At 42.4% G+C, this 20,166-nt stretch overlaps 1 protein-coding gene across 1 annotated transcript in view; it reads right to left on the bottom strand.

Annotated features, from left to right (window-relative positions):
• ERBB2 (erb-b2 receptor tyrosine kinase 2) overlaps window positions 1-20,166 on the bottom strand; it is a 408,618-nt gene that overhangs the window by 130,058 nt on the left and 258,394 nt on the right. Inside the window, exons 4-5 of the mRNA XM_078645660.1 lie at window positions 14,701-14,835; window positions 2,437-2,523 (exon numbers count right to left, since the gene is read on the bottom strand). Coding sequence (XP_078501786.1) covers window positions 2,437-2,523; window positions 14,701-14,835 — 222 coding nt within the window. The remainder of the gene's footprint in view (window positions 1-2,436; window positions 2,524-14,700; window positions 14,836-20,166) is intronic.

The following is a 20,166-nucleotide window of genomic DNA, read 5'->3' as shown; positions in this document are numbered from 1 at the left end:
CAGGATGCCCTCAGAAGCATCCCAAGATTTGGCAATGCTGGGCCGATTACGAGGCCTCCTTCTGGAACCTCCGACGTCTGTGGAAACACAACTGGATAATGAATAATGATAAGCAGAACGGGTTTTCTGAACTGCATTGTAATTTATGGGCGTTGGAGACATATGGACGCGGGAAAGCTAGACTTGGAGAGCATAGTTAGGACACAGCACACTCAGTTGTTTTGCTGAATGGTATGTTGCCTTTGTTATGTATCGACGTCTAAAATTACGCCATGTCAATATGTAATGGCCTGTATATGTTTAGACTAGGCCTTCTGGGCTATATTGCATCAGAAAATACAATAAAATCTATTTAAAAATAACAAAATAGACCAAAGTAACTCAATGAGTAACTCCAGTTAGCATGGAGCACAGGCCTAACTGGGGCTGCCTAGGTGTAGATCACATCCTTTTTAGGTCTCGCGCAGCGCAGCAGTGCTCGCGCAGGCGAGAGTCCTTTTGTGGAGGGTTCCAAAACGGACCCTGGAATCTCACACGCTCATGCATGTGCGATTCCTTTTGAGCCACAGTATTGGCCTTTGCGGTCGTATTTTTTAGGAAGTCAGCACCAGTAGGCCAAAAGCGGTCGCGTTGCTCCGCCCATGGCCTATTGGTGTCTGTGACCCGCACGCCGACATCTGATTTCAATTATCGTGCCTAGACACAGGCGCGATAATTGAAAACAGATCGCTCGCTGTGGCGGGCGCGCGCCCATCAGGCATGTTTTCCTCCTTCATTCTCACTCCCTTTCCTGTGGCTGGGTTTAAGCCCTTTCTTCTGTAAATTATAAATGCTGATTCTTGTTTCAAATGACCAGACTTTCGGAAAAAGGCAAGCGCGACCTGTAAGCATTAGACGCTGCACTTAATGATAATCCATTAGCTGCTCCGTATTTCCATAAATCATTGTGCAGTTTTTTCTCTGTGGTAACCTCTCCTTTTATAATTTTCTTCCGGAGTCATTTATGGGCAGTTGCTTAGTAACGGGGGATGAAAATGGAGACTACCCCTCCAGTAGCTGCTACCTCACACAGAAAAGCTTAAGGGTGCGGAAGGATTTAATGGGAGACCTAAGTAGCAGGCAATATGCAAAGCGAATATATTAGTAATGATGGTGAGCAAAAATGGATGTTTAGAGAAAAACTCCATTGGCTTCCGTTTGTGAAAACACAGGACTGGCATTTTTTTTCCAAAAGGTAAAGAGAAAATGAAGTCTTGTACAAAAGCAAATGTCTTCTGTCAAAGCTTTTCTTTTCCCAATGGCATACTGTACTCAGCATAAGAAGGCTCTTCTTAACTGTACATTACTGGATTGGCACTTGTCCTACAGCTAATGAAATAGTGAAAATGGACACAAAAAACATGAATCACATTAACTCTTGTAACGGGCAAACCCCAGACATCTTTAAAGCTATCACCCATGACACAAATAACGCATGTACAAATGAATATTTTTTCAGGAAGACCAATCATTCTTCCTGCAGGCTTTTAAGTAGTAATGCTTCTGCCTTTTCCCACATACGATTCAGTTTAGAAGTTCGCAAAGAAAAAATAATGAGTCTGTGTGCTCTGCTTCCAGATTAGGAAGACTGAAGGCACACTGTATTAATACAGAGGTTTTTATAGTCAGACCACACGTTTAGAAAGACTGTGTGCGTGAAAGTAGCATCGTGCCTGTGAGTACCACAGTGCTGCCTGACAAACCTTTAACTAGAAAAGAGTATATTATCAAATGGCGTTTCCCCCTTCCACAATCTGTTATCAGTGACTAGTATGGGTCTTAGAAGTTATATCGAATAAATTAAGAGCCTTTCTAGAGATGGCTAGAGAACACATTTCAGAGCTCAGTAGGTAAAGAGTTCCAGAATTACGACAATAGGCCTCTCACCTTAGAGAAATATAATGGCCTCTCACCTTAGACTTCAGTTACTCCAGGGAAAGGGGAAAAAGAACACAATTTTGCTCCTAAATTCAGGAAACGGGCAATGGAAAGAAATTCTGTGGCGCAAGATTTAAGTATAGGCTAGGTTGTTAATACATCTAAAAATTACAAAAGCTAATTTAGATAGAGAGGCAGTCGATGGCCTCTGGTTTATAAGAGGATGGTTTGTGCCTTGGTCTCATCAGATCTAGACTACTGCAAGAGCATGCACACAGGCATTCCAATAAATACGAAAAACCAGGTGTAGTACCACAGAGATTAGTCCATGAGCTGCAGCAAACTAAGCACATTAAACCAGCGCTAAAATCAGCTTCCTATCTACCACCGGAGCAAAGGATGTCCATTAAAATGTGAGCAAACCCACATAGATATAAGTCACGCTGCATAAAGCAAAAACTGATAAGGCAGCAGTCATGCCTGACTGCTTCACTTGTACTCGCGGGCTCCAGTACTCACAGATCTGGCAGTAATCCTTTCCATTACCCCAGCAGGCTTCTGGGGCCCCAAGTGGTAGAATGGCACAAGCAGGGGAACAAGATCCACCTAAGAAAGAGGAGAAAGATCATGAGACAAACTAACTAGCAAGACTCATTTTTTAAAATCATCTACATGAGAAACACTGATTAGTAAGACTCCCCTACAAGAAAAGGAGACAGTAAAACACACATGTTAGTCCACACTATTTTCAAGAGAGGAGTTAGAAAGCTAGACACGATGGTGCCAGGTCTGGTGGCTCAGTGGACTAATGCATCCACTGCAGGGGCCTGTGTTCGACCTCATGGTCACAGGTTCAAATCCTGGCGGGTCCACTCAGCCTTTTATCCATCTGAGGTTGATAAAAATGAGTACCATTGAGTTGGGTAAAAATAAATATCTGTTATTGAGCGCTAAGATGCCTCCGGGTGAACGTGTGCTTTACAAATACTTATGTTATTTACAAACTGTATCTTGTGGTACCTTAGTAGTACTACAATAGTTCTACAAAGTGCTGGCCACAAACCCAGAGTGTAAATCTCTATCTCCACCTCTCATATCTTTTCTATGTGGAGATCGTTACACATGTAAGTTAACTACTTAGGGCCTGATTCTGGTGCGGTTAGGAAAGCATTCCCACCTCGGGCCTGATTCTGATGCGGTTAGGAAGGCCTCCTAATGGCATTTGCTCCTTCCAAATCGGATCGGGAAGGTGTCTTCCCGACCCAGGGCCTAATTATGATGCCGTTAGGAACATATGCCCCCATTGAAGTCAATGGGAGTCCAACCAAATCATATCTGGAAGCATCCGGATGCATCGTACTCCATCGGTTGGACTCTCCCGATCCGAGTGGGTCAGAAACCATTTCCTAACCGATTTGGTCGGGAAGCTTTCCAACCCGCATCAGAATCAGGCCCTTAGTAGTAAATGTGGGAGGGACCTGAGGAGGGGCTGGAAAAAGGGGCATACTTACTACTAAATAGGAAGGGTTAAGTCCATTGCTTCTAAACTTACTACAGCCAAAAAGGAGTCAGGAGTTGGAGTAAGACCAGCACCACACATGGCCAACTGCTGACTCTGCAATGCTCTCCCATAGAAGCAGGGACTTTAAATAAAAAACCCATAGGAAATAATGTTGAATTAAATTATGTACAACATGTATTAACCCCTTCGATGCTCATGACGGAACGGTTCCGTCATGAGCTACGGTTGAGCTGTGCTCATGACGGAACCGTTCCGTCATGACCACGCCCGTTTTTATTAGGGCCCAGCACCGGAGGGGGAATCGCGGTCGCGCTGAAAAGGTTAAAGTTAAAAATATAAATAGAATTTAATGTCAAAAAAATCTAAATATAAAAAGCAATATTATTTAATTATAAAGTAGTTTAACCTTTTTTGAATTTATAAATTAATGTAACATTAACTTTTATTAAAATCTAATTAAAGTTCTTTTAATGAATTCTATACATCACTTTAAATGATTATTACTGCATAATAAAAAAAATAATGCTTTTACTTCAGATAGGAATTTAATTAATGTTTTCAAACTTAAGAAAATAGTGTTCATTTAATTTAATATTTAGTTAGAGTTAATAGCATTTTTAATATTCTTCTACACTTAATATATATAAGTATTCCCTGAAAAAAACAAAGGTTAAAGTAATGCTTTATTTAAGTGTGAAAAAAAGATGTTTTAGTTTTTTTTAAACTTAGAAATACACAGAAAAAAATCAAAGGTTAAGGTAACGTTATAGTTAGGTGTAGATGTCAAGGGCAACATTATGGTTTAGAACTAAAAAATACACAAAGAAAATCACCAGTTATAGTTAGCAAATCTAACTATAACTTGTGCCACCCACCATGCACTGCTTAGAACCTCAAATATTATGTCACTCATGACATGTTCTATGACATCATTGATGACATCACTGATGACATCATCCAATGAGTGTGCTATTTTGCTTCATAGTTTATATAGTGGCGGGTAGCTACTATTTTACTTTCCTACCTAATTATTTACAGCCTGTGTCCAGGTACTGGTTGTAAGTGTTTAAAAAATAGATGTGCCTCTAATGCATCATAGATGTGTAGAGGTATTAAACACGTTATAGATCTTTGTATTGATCAAAGTATCAGTACATAGTATTGACACATTTGTCCATAAACAGCCATTGAAGTGGGGGGAGCACAGCTATATATCGATAGCCATATGTATGCTATTTTGATTATGACCTGTTGCAGAACAAAGCGACATGCATGTGCTGTAGTTCAGTGTTCAGCATTTGATCGCATCCATCCTATCACAGCATTTCTGCTCCGCTCTCCCAACACCCCAGTTCAATAATCATGTAAATGCTGTCTAAATTTCTGTACAGGCTAAATTTACATTAATATTTAACAGAAAAATATTTTTACCATTTTTTTTAGTTAAATAAACTTTTTTACTTTTCTCTGTACAATACCACAGGTGGTGGCTCTCTCCCTATAGTAAGGTATAACGAAAACAACATTTGTGTTTATTGTGCATTATAATCAATTAGTAAACATATTTTAATGTTAAATATGAATGTAACATTTATTATAAACGAAGAACAAAAAATACTACAGCACTATTAACTTGATTTTTTACAATGTTTTAAATTAATTTAAATTCATTATATTAAAGTTCTTTTTCTGAAATTGAAGTTAAAAAATTATATTCCCACCTACGGTATTTTCTTATTGTAAATAATAATGATTAAATTATAATTAACTATTATTTCGATATTACATATTATATGTTATACAATGACCTATTTTAAATAATGTAATTTACTTTAACATTACATTCTCTGGGGTTTTATTTTAAGTCCATATGTACATTATTTTCTATGGGAGGGTGTTGCAGTATCAGTGGTTGGCCTTGTGTTGTGCTGGACTTCCTACTGTTTCTTTTTTGGTTGTGGTAACTTACATTCTACATTTGGCTACACCCCCTTTTTCAGGGATGACTGTAAGCAAGAATCACATACAAGGTAAAAGGAGACAGAAGGACAAACTGATCATACAGAGCAAGACAGAAACGGGACACAGTGAAGCACAAAGATTAGAAAAAATCCCCAACAAAAGCAGATGACCGTGGGCAAGAACCACGTTCAAGAGAAGAATGAATCAATGAGAAAATACAGAAGTAGCAGAATCACCAATCAGAAAAGATGGAGCCATTGAGATACACTGCCTATTACGAATCACCTGTAAGAAATCAGGTTGAACAAGAGCAAGAACCACAATGAAACAATAAAAGGAGCCAATGAGAAAAAGTGATAATCAAGAATAACCAATTAGCACAGGGATGAGACATCCGGACACACGAGTTAGCAAACATTAGCCAAAAAATCAAGCATAGACTTTGACACAGACATGACTATAGTTTTAGAGGCGCACACAGACACCTGTGAAGGGTGGTATATACATAAATATATATATATATATATATATATATACACATATATATATATATACATATATATATATACATATATATATATACATATATATATATATATATATATATATATATATATATATATATATATATGTATATATATATTTATATTCACGCTCCTGGGGAATGACCAAAGCGGGAGGCACTCGCACACCACAACAGCTTTCCCCAACAGCCTTTAATGGATACAGAACGCTGCTTTCACCGGTAAGTGGGCTGCTTCAACCGGACGCGTTTCGGGCATCTCCCTTCCTCGGCGGCATACAGTCCCTGAGACACCATGAAGCTCCGCCTCCATATGAAGCCCTATCGCAAGCCAGGGATTGGCTGATCTGGATGATCAATTGCGTTGCTTTGTGGGAGGCGTAGTCAGTTATTGCATGGTGTTCAATTGTACTGATTCAAAGCTCCTATGAGCCCCAGCGTAGGCAGCGTGATAATGTCCGTGTTGTAATGTCCCACAGAGTGAAGCCACTGGATGTAGCTTCGTGGCCCCCTTCTCTTGAGTGGTGCCTTCCCAGCGGCAGGACGGCCGCTAATTTATTCACGCTCCCGGGGAATGACCAAAGCGGGAGGCACTCGCACACCACAACAGCTTTCCCCAACAGTCTTTAATGGATACAGAACGCTGCTTTCACCGGTAAGTGGGCTGCTTCAACCGGACGCGTTTCGGGCATCTCCCTTCTTCAGCGGCATACAGTCCCTGAGACACCATGAAGCTCCGCCTCCATATGAAGCCCTATCGCAAGCCAGGGATTGGCTGATCTGGATGATCAATTGCGTTGCTTTGTGGGAGGCGTAGTCAGTTATTGCATGGTGTTCAATTGTACTGATTCAAAGCTCCTATGAGCCCCAGCGTAGGCAGCGTGATAATGTCCGTGTTGTAATGTCCCACAGAGTGAAGCCACTGGATGTAGCTTCGTGGCCCCCTTCTCTTGAGTGGTGCCTTCCCAGCGGCAGGACGGCCGCTAATTTATTCACGCTCCCGGGGAATGACCAAAGCGGGAGGCACTCGCACACCACAACAGCTTTCCCCAACAGCCTTTAATGGATACAGAACGCTGCTTTCACCGGTAAGTGGGCTGCTTCAACCGGACGCGTTTCGGGCATCTCCCTTCCTCGGCGGCATACAGTCCCTGAGACACCATGAAGCTCCGCCTCCATATGAAGCCCTATCGCAAGCCAGGGATTGGCTGATCAATTGCGTTGCTTTGTGGGAGGCGTAGTCAGTTATTGCATGGTGTTCAATTGTACTGATTCAAAGCTCCTATGAGCCCCAGCGTAGGCAGCGTGATAATGTCCGTGTTGTAATGTCCCACAGACTGAAGCCACTGGATGTAGCTTCGTGGCCCCCTTCTCTTGAGTGGTGCCTTCCCAGCGGCAGGACGGCCGCTAATTTATTCACGCTCCCGGGGAATGACCAAAGCGGGAGGCACTCGCACACCACAACAGCTTTCCCCAACAGCCTTTAATGGATACAGAACGCTGCTTTCACCGGTAAGTGGGCTGCTTCAACCGGACGCGTTTCGGGCATCTCCCTTCCTCGGCGGCATACAGTCCCTGAGACACCATGAAGCTCCGCCTCCATATGAAGCCCTATCGCAAGCCAGGGATTGGCTGATCTGGATGATCAATTGCGTTGCTTTGTGGGAGGCGTAGTCAGTTATTGCATGGTGTTCAATTGTACTGATTCAAAGCTCCTATGAGCCCCAGCGTAGGCAGCTTGATAATGTCCGTGTTGTAATGTCCCACAGAGTGAAGCCACTGGATGTAGCTTCGTGGCCCCCTTCTCTTGAGTGGTGCCTTCCCAGCGGCAGGACGGCTGCTAATTTATTCACGCTCCCGGGGAATGACCAAAGCGGGAGGCACTCGCACACCCACAAAGCAACGCAATGCCCGAAACGCGTCCGGTTGAAGCAGCCCACTTACCGGTGAAAGCAGCGTTCTGTATCCATTAAAGGATGTTGGGGAAAGCTGTTGTGGTGTGCGAGTGCCTCCCGCTTTGGTCATTCCCCGGGAGCGTGAATACATTAGCGGCCGTCCTGCCGCTGGGAAGGCACCACTCAAGAGAAGGGGGCCACAAAGCTACATCCAGTGGCTTCACTCTGTGGGACATTACAACACGGACATTATCACGCTGCCTACGCTGGGGCTCATAGGAGCTTTGAATCAGTACAATTGAACACCATGCAATAACTGACTACGCCTCCCACAAAGCAACGCAATTGATCATCCAGATCAGCCAATCCCTGGCTTGCGATAGGGCTTCATATGGAGGCGGAGCTTCATGGTGTCTCAGGGACTGTATGCCGCCGAGGAAGGGAGATGCCCGAAACGCGTCCGGTTGAAGCAGCCCACTTACCGGTGAAAGCAGCGTTCTGTATCCATTAAAGGCTGTTGGGGAAAGCTGTTGTGGTGTGCGAGTGCCTCCCGCTTTGGTCATTCCCCGGGAGCGTGAATAAATTAGCGGCCGTCCTGCCGCTGGGAAGGCACCACTCAAGAGAAGGGGGCCACGAAGCTACATCCAGTGGCTTCACTCTGTGGGACATTACAACACGGACATTATCACGCTGCCTACGCTGGGGCTCATAGGAGCTTTGAATCAGTACAATTGAACACCATGCAATAACTGACTACGCCTCCCACAAAGCAACGCAATTGATCATCCAGATCAGCCAATCCCTGGCTTGCGATAGGGCTTCATATGGAGGCGGAGCTTCATGGTGTCTCAGGGACTGTATGCCGCCGAGGAAGGGAGATGCCCGAAACGCGTCCGGTTGAAGCAGCCCACTTACCGGTGAAAGCAGCGTTCTGTATCCATTAAAGGCTGTTGGGGAAAGCTGTTGTGGTGTGCGAGTGCCTCCCGCTTTGGTCATTCCCCGGGAGCGTGAATAAATTAGCGGCCGTCCTGCCGCTGGGAAGGCACCACTCAAGAGAAGGGGGCCACTCAGCTACATCCAGTGGCTTCACTCTGTGGGACATTACAACACGGACATTATCACGCTGCCTACGCTGGGGCTCATAGGAGCTTTGAATCAGTACAATTGAACACAATGCAATAACTGACTACGCCTCCCACAAAGCAACGCAATTGATCATCCAGATCAGCCAATCCCTGGCTTGCGATAGGGCTTCATATGGAGGCGGAGCTTCATGGTGTCTCAGGGACTGTATGCCGCCGAAGAAGGGAGATGCCCGAAACGCGTCCGGTTGAAGCAGCCCACTTACCGGTGAAAGCAGCGTTCTGTATCCATTAAAGGCTGTTGGGGAAAGCTGTTGTGGTGTGCGAGTGCCTCCCGCTTTGGTCATTCCCCGGGAACGTGAATAAATTAGCGGCCGTCCTGCCGCTGGGAAGGCACCACTCAAGAGAAGGGGGCCACGAAGCTACATCCAGTGGCTTCACTCTGTGGGACATTACAACACGGACATTATCACGCTGCCTACGCTGGGGCTCATAGGAGCTTTGAATCAGTACAATTGAACACCATGCAATAACTGACTACGCCTCCCACAAAGCAACGCAATTGATCATCCAGATCAGCCAATCCCTGGCTTGCGATAGGGCTTCATATGGAGGCGGAGCTTCATGGTGTCTCAGGGACTGTATGCCGCCGAGGAAGGGAGATGCCCGAAACGCGTCCGGTTGAAGCAGCCCACTTACCGGTGAAAGCAGCGTTCTGTATCCATTAAAGGCTGTTGGGGAAAGCTGTTGTGGTGTGCGAGTGCCTCCCGCTTTGGTCATTCCCCGGGAGCGTGAATAAATTAGCGGCCGTCCTGCCGCTGGGAAGGCACCACTCAAGAGAAGGGGGCCACAAAGCTACATCCAGTGGCTTCACTCTGTGGGACATTACAACACGGACATTATCACGCTGCCTACGCTGGGGCTCATAGGAGCTTTGAAACAGTACAATTGAACACCATGCAATAACTGACTACGCCTCCCACAAAGCAACGCAGTTGATCATCCAGATCAGCCAATCCCTGGCTTGCGATAGGGCTTCATATGGAGGCGGAGCTTCATGGTGTCTCAGGGACTGTATGCCGCCGAGGAAGGGAGATGCCCGAAACGCGTCCGGTTGAAGCAGCCCACTTACCGGTGAAAGCAGCGTTCTGTATCCATTAAAGGCTGTTGGGGAAAGCTGTTGTGGTGTGCGAGTGCCTCCCGCTTTGGTCATTCCCCGGGAGCGTGAATAAATTAGCGGCCGTCCTGCCGCTGGGAAGGCACCACTCAAGAGAAGGGGGCCACGAAGCTACATCCAGTGGCTTCACTCTGTGGGACATTACAACACGGACATTATCACGCTGCCTACGCTGGGGCTCATAGGAGCTTTGAATCAGTACAATTGAACACCATGCAATAACTGACTACGCCTCCCACAAAGCAACGCAATTGATCATCCAGATCAGCCAATCCCTGGCTTGTGATAGGGCTTCATATGGAGGCGGAGCTTCATGGTGTCTCAGGGACTGTATGCCGCCGAGGAAGGGAGATGCCCGAAACGCGTCCGGTTGAAGCAGCCCACTTACCGGTGAAAGCAGCGTTCTGTATCCATTAAAGGCTGTTGGGGAAAGCTGTTGTGGTGTGCGAGTGCCTCCCGCTTTGGTCATTCCCCGGGAGCGTGAATATATATTTATATATATTTATTTATATTTAGCAGTATGAGATACAGGCACGAGAATTGGGAATGCTCACATATATCCAACAAAAAAGGGTAAGAAATGGAGACACATCTATACTACGAGAATGACATGTTTGAGAATAGGGTGAGAGACACGTGCTGATGCACAGGGTGAGATGTGCACAGACATTACGACATAATGAAACAAAATAGTGAGGTGCAAGAGACAGACAGGATGACGTAGAGGAAAGGCCCTGATGTACATAGATACACATAATAGTTTAAGATAAGGAACTCAAACAGGTAGCAGTACAAGGCAGACCCACAAGGACACCAGCACAAATATACTAAGACAAGCTCCTGTCCAAAGGGACAGACACCACTATGCACAGTGACAGACACAGTCCAGCTCATGTCATAGTTATAGTGAAAGACAGCCTCATGCAGAGTGACTGACATAGTGTGGCACACATCACAGACACCACCAATCAGCCACAAATTCTTCCAGCCCTGCACTGTCAGCACAGCTTGCCTGACACTTCTGTCTATCAGTGTCTTAGAAAGTCTCCTTCATTGTCATCTACACACCCCTGGACCAAACAAAATTTTATAGAATGGATGCCACACCTCTAAATCTTTACTTCCATGCAGGACTACAATCCTTGGAGACTCTGTATTTTTTCTATCCAGCAACTCCACCATAAAGACAATATATGAGTCCCTCAACACACTTCTCAGCATTCTGGACATGAAGCAGCCTCAACCATATCCTGATGGCATGGCGCTGGATTCAATGCAAGGATGTGACATTCCTGGAATGGGCACACCATTCCCTTCTCCCTCCTCCACTTCTTTTCTCTGCACTGAAGTCAACTAAAGAGAAAACAATGCACTTCTTCCCATGAAGGTCTTCCATGACGATCTCAACTCGGCCAAAACCACCCACCTCACATCAAGTATCAAGACACGTCTGAACATCAGCAAGACCTCACTGAAAAAATGATCCTCTAATTCCAAACTGTCAGCAACTCAGTGCATCGAAGAACTCTCTGACATGAAGCTTGGCATATGTAGAGAGTACAAGAATTAGAGATGGCCTCTCTCATCTCAAGGAGCTTTATTTTGCACCCTGATCGCCGTAGCCATAGTCACTCTCCCCACAACTTGCATCAATGCAGCACTATCAAAAGAAGAGCATTCCTCAAGGCTACCAGTCACTCTATCAACCCAATCCCAGATCCACACTCTTCAGTCAGTTGACAAATACAAAGCTATCAATCACTTTTTCAACAACGAGACTGATAAAGCTAATTCAGCATTACCTCCTCTTTCCTCCATCACCCCACCAAGCAACAGGAACCCCTTCATCTCCCTTTCGTAGATTGTACTCACCAACTTCTTGAAATAACTAAAGACAATCTCAGGTAAAGATGCCAACGTACTCACACTCATCATCAAGTCTAACACCCTTTATCAATGTTAACTTCTCTCTTAACCTAGTAAGAATTCCAGTTGCACTTAAAACAAGTAAAATTACTCCTGGTGAAGAGACCAGCAGCTGGACCCAGACAGTCTCACCAGGTTCCACAGCATCACTCCCTATTTTCCTTTGAAGGGTATTCACCCTTCAGATGAAAATAATCAGCAAGATCAAACCAATATGTGCTTCAGACTGAGCTGCAAGTAGTCAATAACACCCTCCTTACTGAAGACACAAATGCACCCCACCTCCTGATCCTGCTTAGCCTCTCAAGTGCCTTAAAACCAGTCGACCATCAAGCACTGAATCATACACTAGAAACATACAATCCTGCAGTGGTTCACCCCTACAACTGCAGCTGTAAACAGTTTCCTTGCATTTCCCACAAAGCCGTCTTCTCTGCCATCATCTTCAGACTCTCAATGGAACTACTTGGATCCATACTCACCAACAACATTCAGATCCATCAGTACGCTGATGACACTGAACTCTATCTTAAAGTTTCCTTCACCAATGATTCCTACTGTCAGAAATGACCTTGAATCAAACACCTAGGGTTTGCCCATTGCTCAGCATTCCATTGTGACCCACATATGTAAGAACAGTCATGCATATCCTTGTGCTGATGGAGCTCAGATTTCATCTGGAGTCAGGCATTGCTTTATTTGTGTGCTTCAGACAAACTGAATTTAAATTGACACACACATTTCGGTGCAAGTGAAAACACATGGCACATGAGACATGAAACGAGGCCTAGTCAGTCTGAAATGCTTGTGCTTAATAACATGTGTTTTTGCAGTGTAGACGAAAACTCTTGATTTCAGTGGCCTTTTTAGCTTTGAAGATAACTATGGAATGTGTTCCCTCTTCCCAGCTCTTTTTATTGTAATCTACACCCCTGTTCCTGTCTTAAAAGACTTTAGCTTTGTTGCATATTTAGACAAATATATTCAGTTCATAACACATCTTATAATGTGTGTTAATTAACCATGCACCATCACTACATGGGCGCAAACACATTTTGCATGAAAAGCTATCTCAAACATTAGAGCATGTTGCTATGAGTATGTATTAACTGTGTGCGCTTTGAAATTTACACTAGTGCATGTATTATGCTATGTTGTACATTGCACATTTTTGCATGTTGTGGACGAATAATAAGAAAAGCTGCTTTAAACTAATAGCTTTTGCTAGATAATCATTTATACAGGGTATTAGTATGGGGGAGGTAAACATAATGGGATTTATTTTGTAAATTAATACTATTTTTGTGTTTATTTTGTTTTTGGGCCTAAAATAAAATGGCTGCCTATGAATCCAGCAAGGTTGTGAATTGTATTGAAAGAAGAGAACATGCGCAGATTATACCAGCTTGCCTCAAGTGGAGAAAGGAGTTAAGGCCACTGTGAACTGTACATTCTTGTGATCGTGCCAATGTACCAGTGTTAGTTAAAGTATCCTTCCTGCGTGCGATGTGACAGGAAGGAGGAAATAGACTGAAATGTTTTTCCTAGTAAATGTTGCTAAAACATAAATGTATTAATCATTAACACTTCTTTTGTTAAAACCGGTATGGTTTGGAATTTGCAATGAAAACAGGATGGTGAGACCCTCATGCCATCTATGCTAACCAATCAGGTACAAGCTTTACTGAAAAATGCAACATTATTAGTTTAGTCAGCCAAGAATTAGAGTATAAATAATGACCTCTTTGGAGGCGTGTTTGGCTTTAGGGGGGCGTGTGAGCTCTTGAGAGGGAGCAGATTAGACCAGACATCATATGGGTTAGGGACGAGAAACATCGCAGGTGCAGCATCGGAGGAGATTGCGTTGAGGAGAGACAGAGGGAGGGGTTGTTGCTAATATTTTTCAGAGGAGTCCTTGCACGTCATAATTTTTGCAAGGCAGATCACATTCCTCAGTGGACTTTGGAAGGGTGGGCTATCTTACTCCTAAGCACAGACAGGCAGATAGATCAGACCAGGGCAGAGAGCAACAGATAGAAAGGGATTAGAATTAGATGCTAAAATTTTAAGTTCATGCCTTGACTAATTTATTAGTTTTGAAAAGATGTATTTGTCTTATGCATTTATTTCTCTTTATGGGAGATTTTTGCCAATTATTAATTATTGATTAGCCTTGCAAACTCATTCTTGAATTATATTTTTCCTTAACTCTTAAAAGAATTCGGTCTGACATTTGATGCCCTATTCCTTTCCTTTATGGAATGCTTTGCATGCAATCTATAATATGTTCTGTATTTCTTGTTTTCAGAATTCTGTAACTTGATTGATATTTGACTAATGAATAAAGGGTCAGAAAAACTTCACTTTTAACTAAGAAAATAAAACCCTTTTTCTCTTTATTGGCTTAAATATTAATTGCATTTTTGATTTTTCATGTTTATGTAAAGTCTCCTGAAGGTAATGTACAGTAGCAAGGGTCCTGTACCTTTACAGCGGTAAATTAGAGGTAAATGAGGTTTTGCATTGAGAAATTACCGTGAAATTACTGCTGCATCAGTGCACAATAACAGACACAGTCTAGCACATGCCATATTCAGACACAGAGTTTTTGACACTCTCACACATCACAGACACCCTTGCATACAGGGACAGACATCTTCATGACCCCTCGAACCCTGGAGTGGGACAGTCCTTACACTCGCGGCTCCTGTTGACGTCCAGGATGGGATCTTTGATGCTGTTGTACTTGTAGAAGATGTCGTCCCAGTGCAGAGTTTCTTGGAAGCACAGCTGTGAGTTACCCGTAATCCACACACCTCCTTTCAGGATTTCTGAGGGATGGAAAAAAAGGTCAATATTTCAGAAGTTTCCATCATCCTCAATGGATAGGACAATGTCCCGCCTGATATTCATAGATTTAGGGCCTGATTTCGACTCTGGCGGTGCTGTGCGGGCTTTCTGCCGGCACAGTACCGCCAAAGCCGCCCAAGTTCTGCCCGCCTAATTACGAGTACAACTAGTGCAGGCAGGCGGTCCTTTTGCCTTTCCCATGGCGGTTCCCTGAAAAAGGGCACCACAATGGGAACGGCAAAAATGTTCCAGAACGGCATGGACTGTGCAGTCCATGGCAGAACTGGGGGTACAAGCAGACAGGGGGCATATGTTGTGTCGCCCTGAATGCACCCCCATGCCTTTTTTCTCCCCACCGCCTGCCTTTTTGTGGTAGGCTCAACGCCATGAAAAGGCTTGTGGTGTGAGGAATTCGTAATATGCTCGGTGGGACTGCGCCAGTCCCGCTCAGCATATTGCATTGCCCCTCTGCCACGCCACCGCCAGGGTACGGCGGTTCCCTGGCGCAGATGGTGGTCCACCACCGGAGTGATTCAGAGTTGTAATCCGGCAGACAGAACACCGCCACTGCAAGTCTGGCAATCCATGTACTGCCAAACCCCTAATCAGGCCCTTAGTTTCAAGTTTTTTATTTTTTTCCTGTAATGGAATAGTATTGAAAGCATATCCCTTTATGGGGAGAGCTTCCATTTCCACACCAGGATTATAGGATTCCTTTTCCATTACCACTGATGGCCTTTTCCTTCACTTCTTCAAAGGAGGAGAAGGTTTTTTTATGTTTAATTCAGAAATATTTCAGAGGCGAGAAAAAATTGTGACAACTGTTAACCAGCACTTCAACTTTGCAGGCTGAAAGACTGAAGATGTTGCATTGGAGATCCTCCTTTAGGAAGTTGGACTGTGGTTATTTACATGTGTTGGGAGTGGTGTGTTCAGCCGAAGTGAAATATGAAAAACAACACAAGGTAACATTTACACACAAAAACACAGGCACCGCATCACAATACAACACAAAGAGAAAGTTCATTATAGGACCGAAGCTTGAGGGGTTAGCAACAGTGTTGGGAAAAGATTCTGGCAGGGTCAGTACATTGTTACCACTCTTAGGCCTGTATGGTATTGGTATGGTGGTGTTACAGGAAGGTCAACTGCAATGGTAATCTTTACTGTAACACATAAAACCGTCTACAATAGATAACAAGCATTTGCAATGCATAAGGTCTCGCATTAGGAAAGTTTGGGCTATTGGTATTGTAAATGACACATTTTTTATATATGTGTTGGTTTTGAAAATAGCAAAAATAATAGCTTTGTCATTTACAATGCCAATAGTTATAACTTGTGACACCTATAGCATTTGTAATGCAATATGTGTTGTATTCACGTGACTTAGATGTATTGATATTACAAATAACAATGGCTTTGAATTTTTTTAATAATTAATACTTAAATAAAAGTTATTGTAATTTAAAATGGCAATAGCTTAAACTTTTGTAAATAACTTTTGTGAAGAATATGTTCAGTGTATTTTATTGTGACGAAAATCCAAGAACAGAAGTGAAATATTAACCTCTTTTTGTGACATTTGTAATAAAGCTTGAACCATTGAGAGATCATATTTGACCCAGTTGTTGGTAAATGGTTGCACAGATTGATGCTGTGGTGGGGCTGAGAGATGTTGTGGTGGCGACTAGTGATGCTGTGGCGTTCAGTGATGCTGTGGTAGTGCATAGTGATGTTGTTGTGCCCCTTAGTGATGCTGTGGTGGTGCTGAGTGATGCTGTGGTGGTGCTGAGTGATGCTGTGGTGATGCGATAGATAGAGTGAGTGGGATAGATAGATAGAGGGAGGGCGATAGATAGAGGGCGATAGAGAGATTGAGTGAGCGAGATAGATAGATAGATAGATAGGAGTGAGGGCGATAGATAGCTAGACAGATAGAGTGATGGCGATCAGTATCTAAATAAATAGAATTAGGGCGATAGATCGATAGAAAGATAGATAGAGTGAGGGCGATAGATAGAGTGAGGGCGATAGATAGATAGCGTGAGGGCGATAGATAGATAGCGTGAGGGCGATAGATAGATAGATAGAATTAGGGCGATAGGGCGATAGATAGAGTGATGGCGATAGATAGATAGCGTGAGGGCGATAGATTGATAGATAGAGTGAGGGTGATTAGATAGATAGAGTGAGGGCGATAGATAGAGTGAGGGCGATAGATAGAGTGAGGGCGATAGATAGAGTGAGGGCGATAGATAGAGTGAGGGCGATAGATAGAGTGAGGGCGATAGATAGAGTGAAGGCGATAGATAAAGTGAGGGCGATAAGATAGAGTGAAGGCGATAGATAGATAGAGTGAGGGCGATTAGATAGAGTGAGGCCGATAGATAGATAGAGTGAGGGCGATAGATAGACAGATAGAGTAAGGGCGATTAGATAGATAGACTGAGGCCGATAGATAGAGTGAGGGCGATAGATAGACAGAGTGAGGGCGATAGATCGATAGACAGATAGAGTGAGGGCGATAGATCGATAGACAGATAGAGTGAGGGCGATAGATAGACAGATAGAGTAAGGGCGATTAGATAGATAGACTGAGGCCGATAGATAGAGTGAGGGCGATAGATAGACAGAGTGAGGGCGATAGATCGATAGACAGATAGAGTGAGGGCGATAGATCGATAGACAGATAGAGTGAGGGCGGTAGATAGATAGATAGTTGTGTGTGTGGTTGTGTGTGGTTGTGGTTGTGTGTGTGGTTGTGGTTATGTGTGCGTGGTTGTGTGTGCGTGGTTGTGTGTGTCTGGTTGTGTGTTATGCTTTGTTTTTCTATGTTTTGTTATGCTATGTTTTGTTGTGTTTGGTATGCTATGTTTTGCTAGGCTATGATATGTTTTGTTATGCTCTGCTATGTTTTGTTATGTTATGCTATGTTTTGTTATGCTATGCAATGTTTTGTTTTGCTATTCTATGCTTTGTTTTGTTATGCTATGCTATGTTTTTTTGCTATCCTATGCTTTGTTTTGTTATGCTATGCAATGCTTTGTTGTGTTTGTTATGCTATGCTTTGTTATGCTATGCTATGTTGTGTTGTGCTGTGTTTTGCTATGCTATGCTTTGTTTTGCTATGCTGTGTTTTGTTATGCTATGTTTTGTTATGCAATGTTTTGTTTTGCTATGTTTTGTTATGCTATGCTATGTTTTGTTATGCTATGCTTTGTTATGCTTTGTTATGCTATGCTATGTTTTGCTATGCTATTATGTTTTGCTATGCTATGTTTTGTTATGCCATGTTTTGTTATGCCATGTTTTGTTATGCCATGTTTTGTTATGCCATGTTTTGTTAGGCTATGTTTTGTTAGGCTATGTTTTGTTTTGCTATCCTATGCTTTGTTTTGTTATGCTATGCTCTGTTTAGTTTTGCTATCCTATGCTATGTTGTGTTTTGTTATGCTATGCTATGTTGTGTTGTGTTTTGTTATGCTATGCTAGGTTTTGTTATGCTATGTTTTGTTATGCTATGTTTTGTTATGCTATGCTATGTTTTGTTATGCTATGCTATGCTTTGTTATGCTTTGTTATGCTATGCTTTGTTTTGCTATGCTATGTTTTGTTGTGTTTGATATGCTATGTTTTGCTATGCTATGTTTTGTTATGCCATGTTTTGTTATGCCATGTTTTGTTAGGCTATGTTTTGTTTTACTATCCTATGCTTTGTTTTGTTATGCTATGCTCTGTTTAGTTTTGCTATCCTATGCTATGTTGTGTTTTGTTATGCTATGTTGTGTTTTGTTATGCTATGCTATGCAATGTTGTGTTTTGTTATGCTATGCTATGTTGTGTTTTGTTATGCTATGCTGTGTTTTGTTATGCTATGCTATGTTTTGTTATGCTTTGTTATGCTATGCTATGTTTTGTTTTGCTATGCTATGTTTTGTTATGCTATGTTTTGTTATGCTATGCTTTGTTATGCTTTGTTATGCTATGCTATGTTTTGCTATGCTATGCTTTGTTTTGCTATGCTATGTTTTGTTGTGTTTGATATGCTATGTTTTGCTATGCTATTATATGTTTTGCTATGCTATGTTTTGTTATGCCATGTTTTGTTATGCCATGTTTTGTTATGCCATGTTTTGTTATGCCATGTTTTGTTAGGCTATGTTTTGTTAGGCTATGTTTTGTTTTGCTATCCTATGCTTTGTTTTGTTATGCTATGCTCTGTTTAGTTTTGCTATCCTATGCTATGTTGTGTTTTGTTATGCTATGTTGTGTTTTGTTATGCTATGCTATGTTGTGTTTTGTTATGCTATGCTATGCTAGGTTTTGTTATGCTATGTTTTGTTATGCTATGCTATGTTTTGTTATGCTATTCTATGCTTTGTTATGCTGTGCTATGTTTTGCTATGCTATGCTTTGTTTTGCTATGCTATGTTTTGTTGTGTTTGATATGCTATGTTTTGCTATGCTATTATATGTTTTGCTATGCTATGTTTTGTTATGCCATGTTTTGTTATGCCATGTTTTGTTAGGCTATGTTTTGTTTTGCTATCCTATGCTTTGTTTTGTTATGCTATGCTCTGTTTAGTTTTGCTATCCTATGCTATGTTGTGTTTTGTTATGCTATGTTGTGTTTTGTTATGCTATGCTATGCAATGTTGTGTTTTGTTATGCTATGCTATGTTGTGTTTTGTTATGCTATGCTGTGTTTTGTTATGCTATGCTATGTTTTGTTATGCTTTGTTATGCTATGCTATGTTTTGTTTTGCTATGCTATGTTTTGTTATGCTATGTTTTGTTATGCTATGTTTTGTTATGCTATGTTTTGTTATGCTATGCTATGTTTTGTTATGCTATGTTTTGTTATGCTATGCTTTGTTATGCTTTGTTATGCTATGCTATGTTTTGCTATGCTATGCTTTGTTTTGCTATGCTATGTTTTGTTGTGTTTGATATGCTATGTTTTGCTATGCTATTATATGTTTTGCTATGCTATGTTTTGTTATGCCATGTTTTGTTATGCCATGTTTTGTTATGCCATGTTTTGTTAGGCTATGTTTTGTTAGGCTATGTTTTGTTTTGCTATCCTATGCTTTGTTTTGTTATGCTATGCTCTGTTTAGTTTTGCTATCCTATGCTATGTTGTGTTTTGTTATGCTATGTTGTGTTTTGTTATGCTATGCTATGTTGTGTTTTGTTGTGCTATGCTATGCTAGGTTTTGTTATGCTATGTTTTGTTATGCTATGCTATGTTTTGTTATGCTATTCTATGCTTTGTTATGCTGTGCTATGTTTTGCTATGCTATGCTTTG

Source organism: Lissotriton helveticus, chromosome 5_1 (genome assembly GCF_964261635.1).
Source record: "Lissotriton helveticus chromosome 5_1, aLisHel1.1, whole genome shotgun sequence".
NCBI lineage: Eukaryota > Metazoa > Chordata > Amphibia > Caudata > Salamandridae > Lissotriton > Lissotriton helveticus.
The sequence above is the reverse complement of the archived record's forward strand: the minus strand, read 5'-3'. Positions and strand labels throughout refer to the sequence as shown.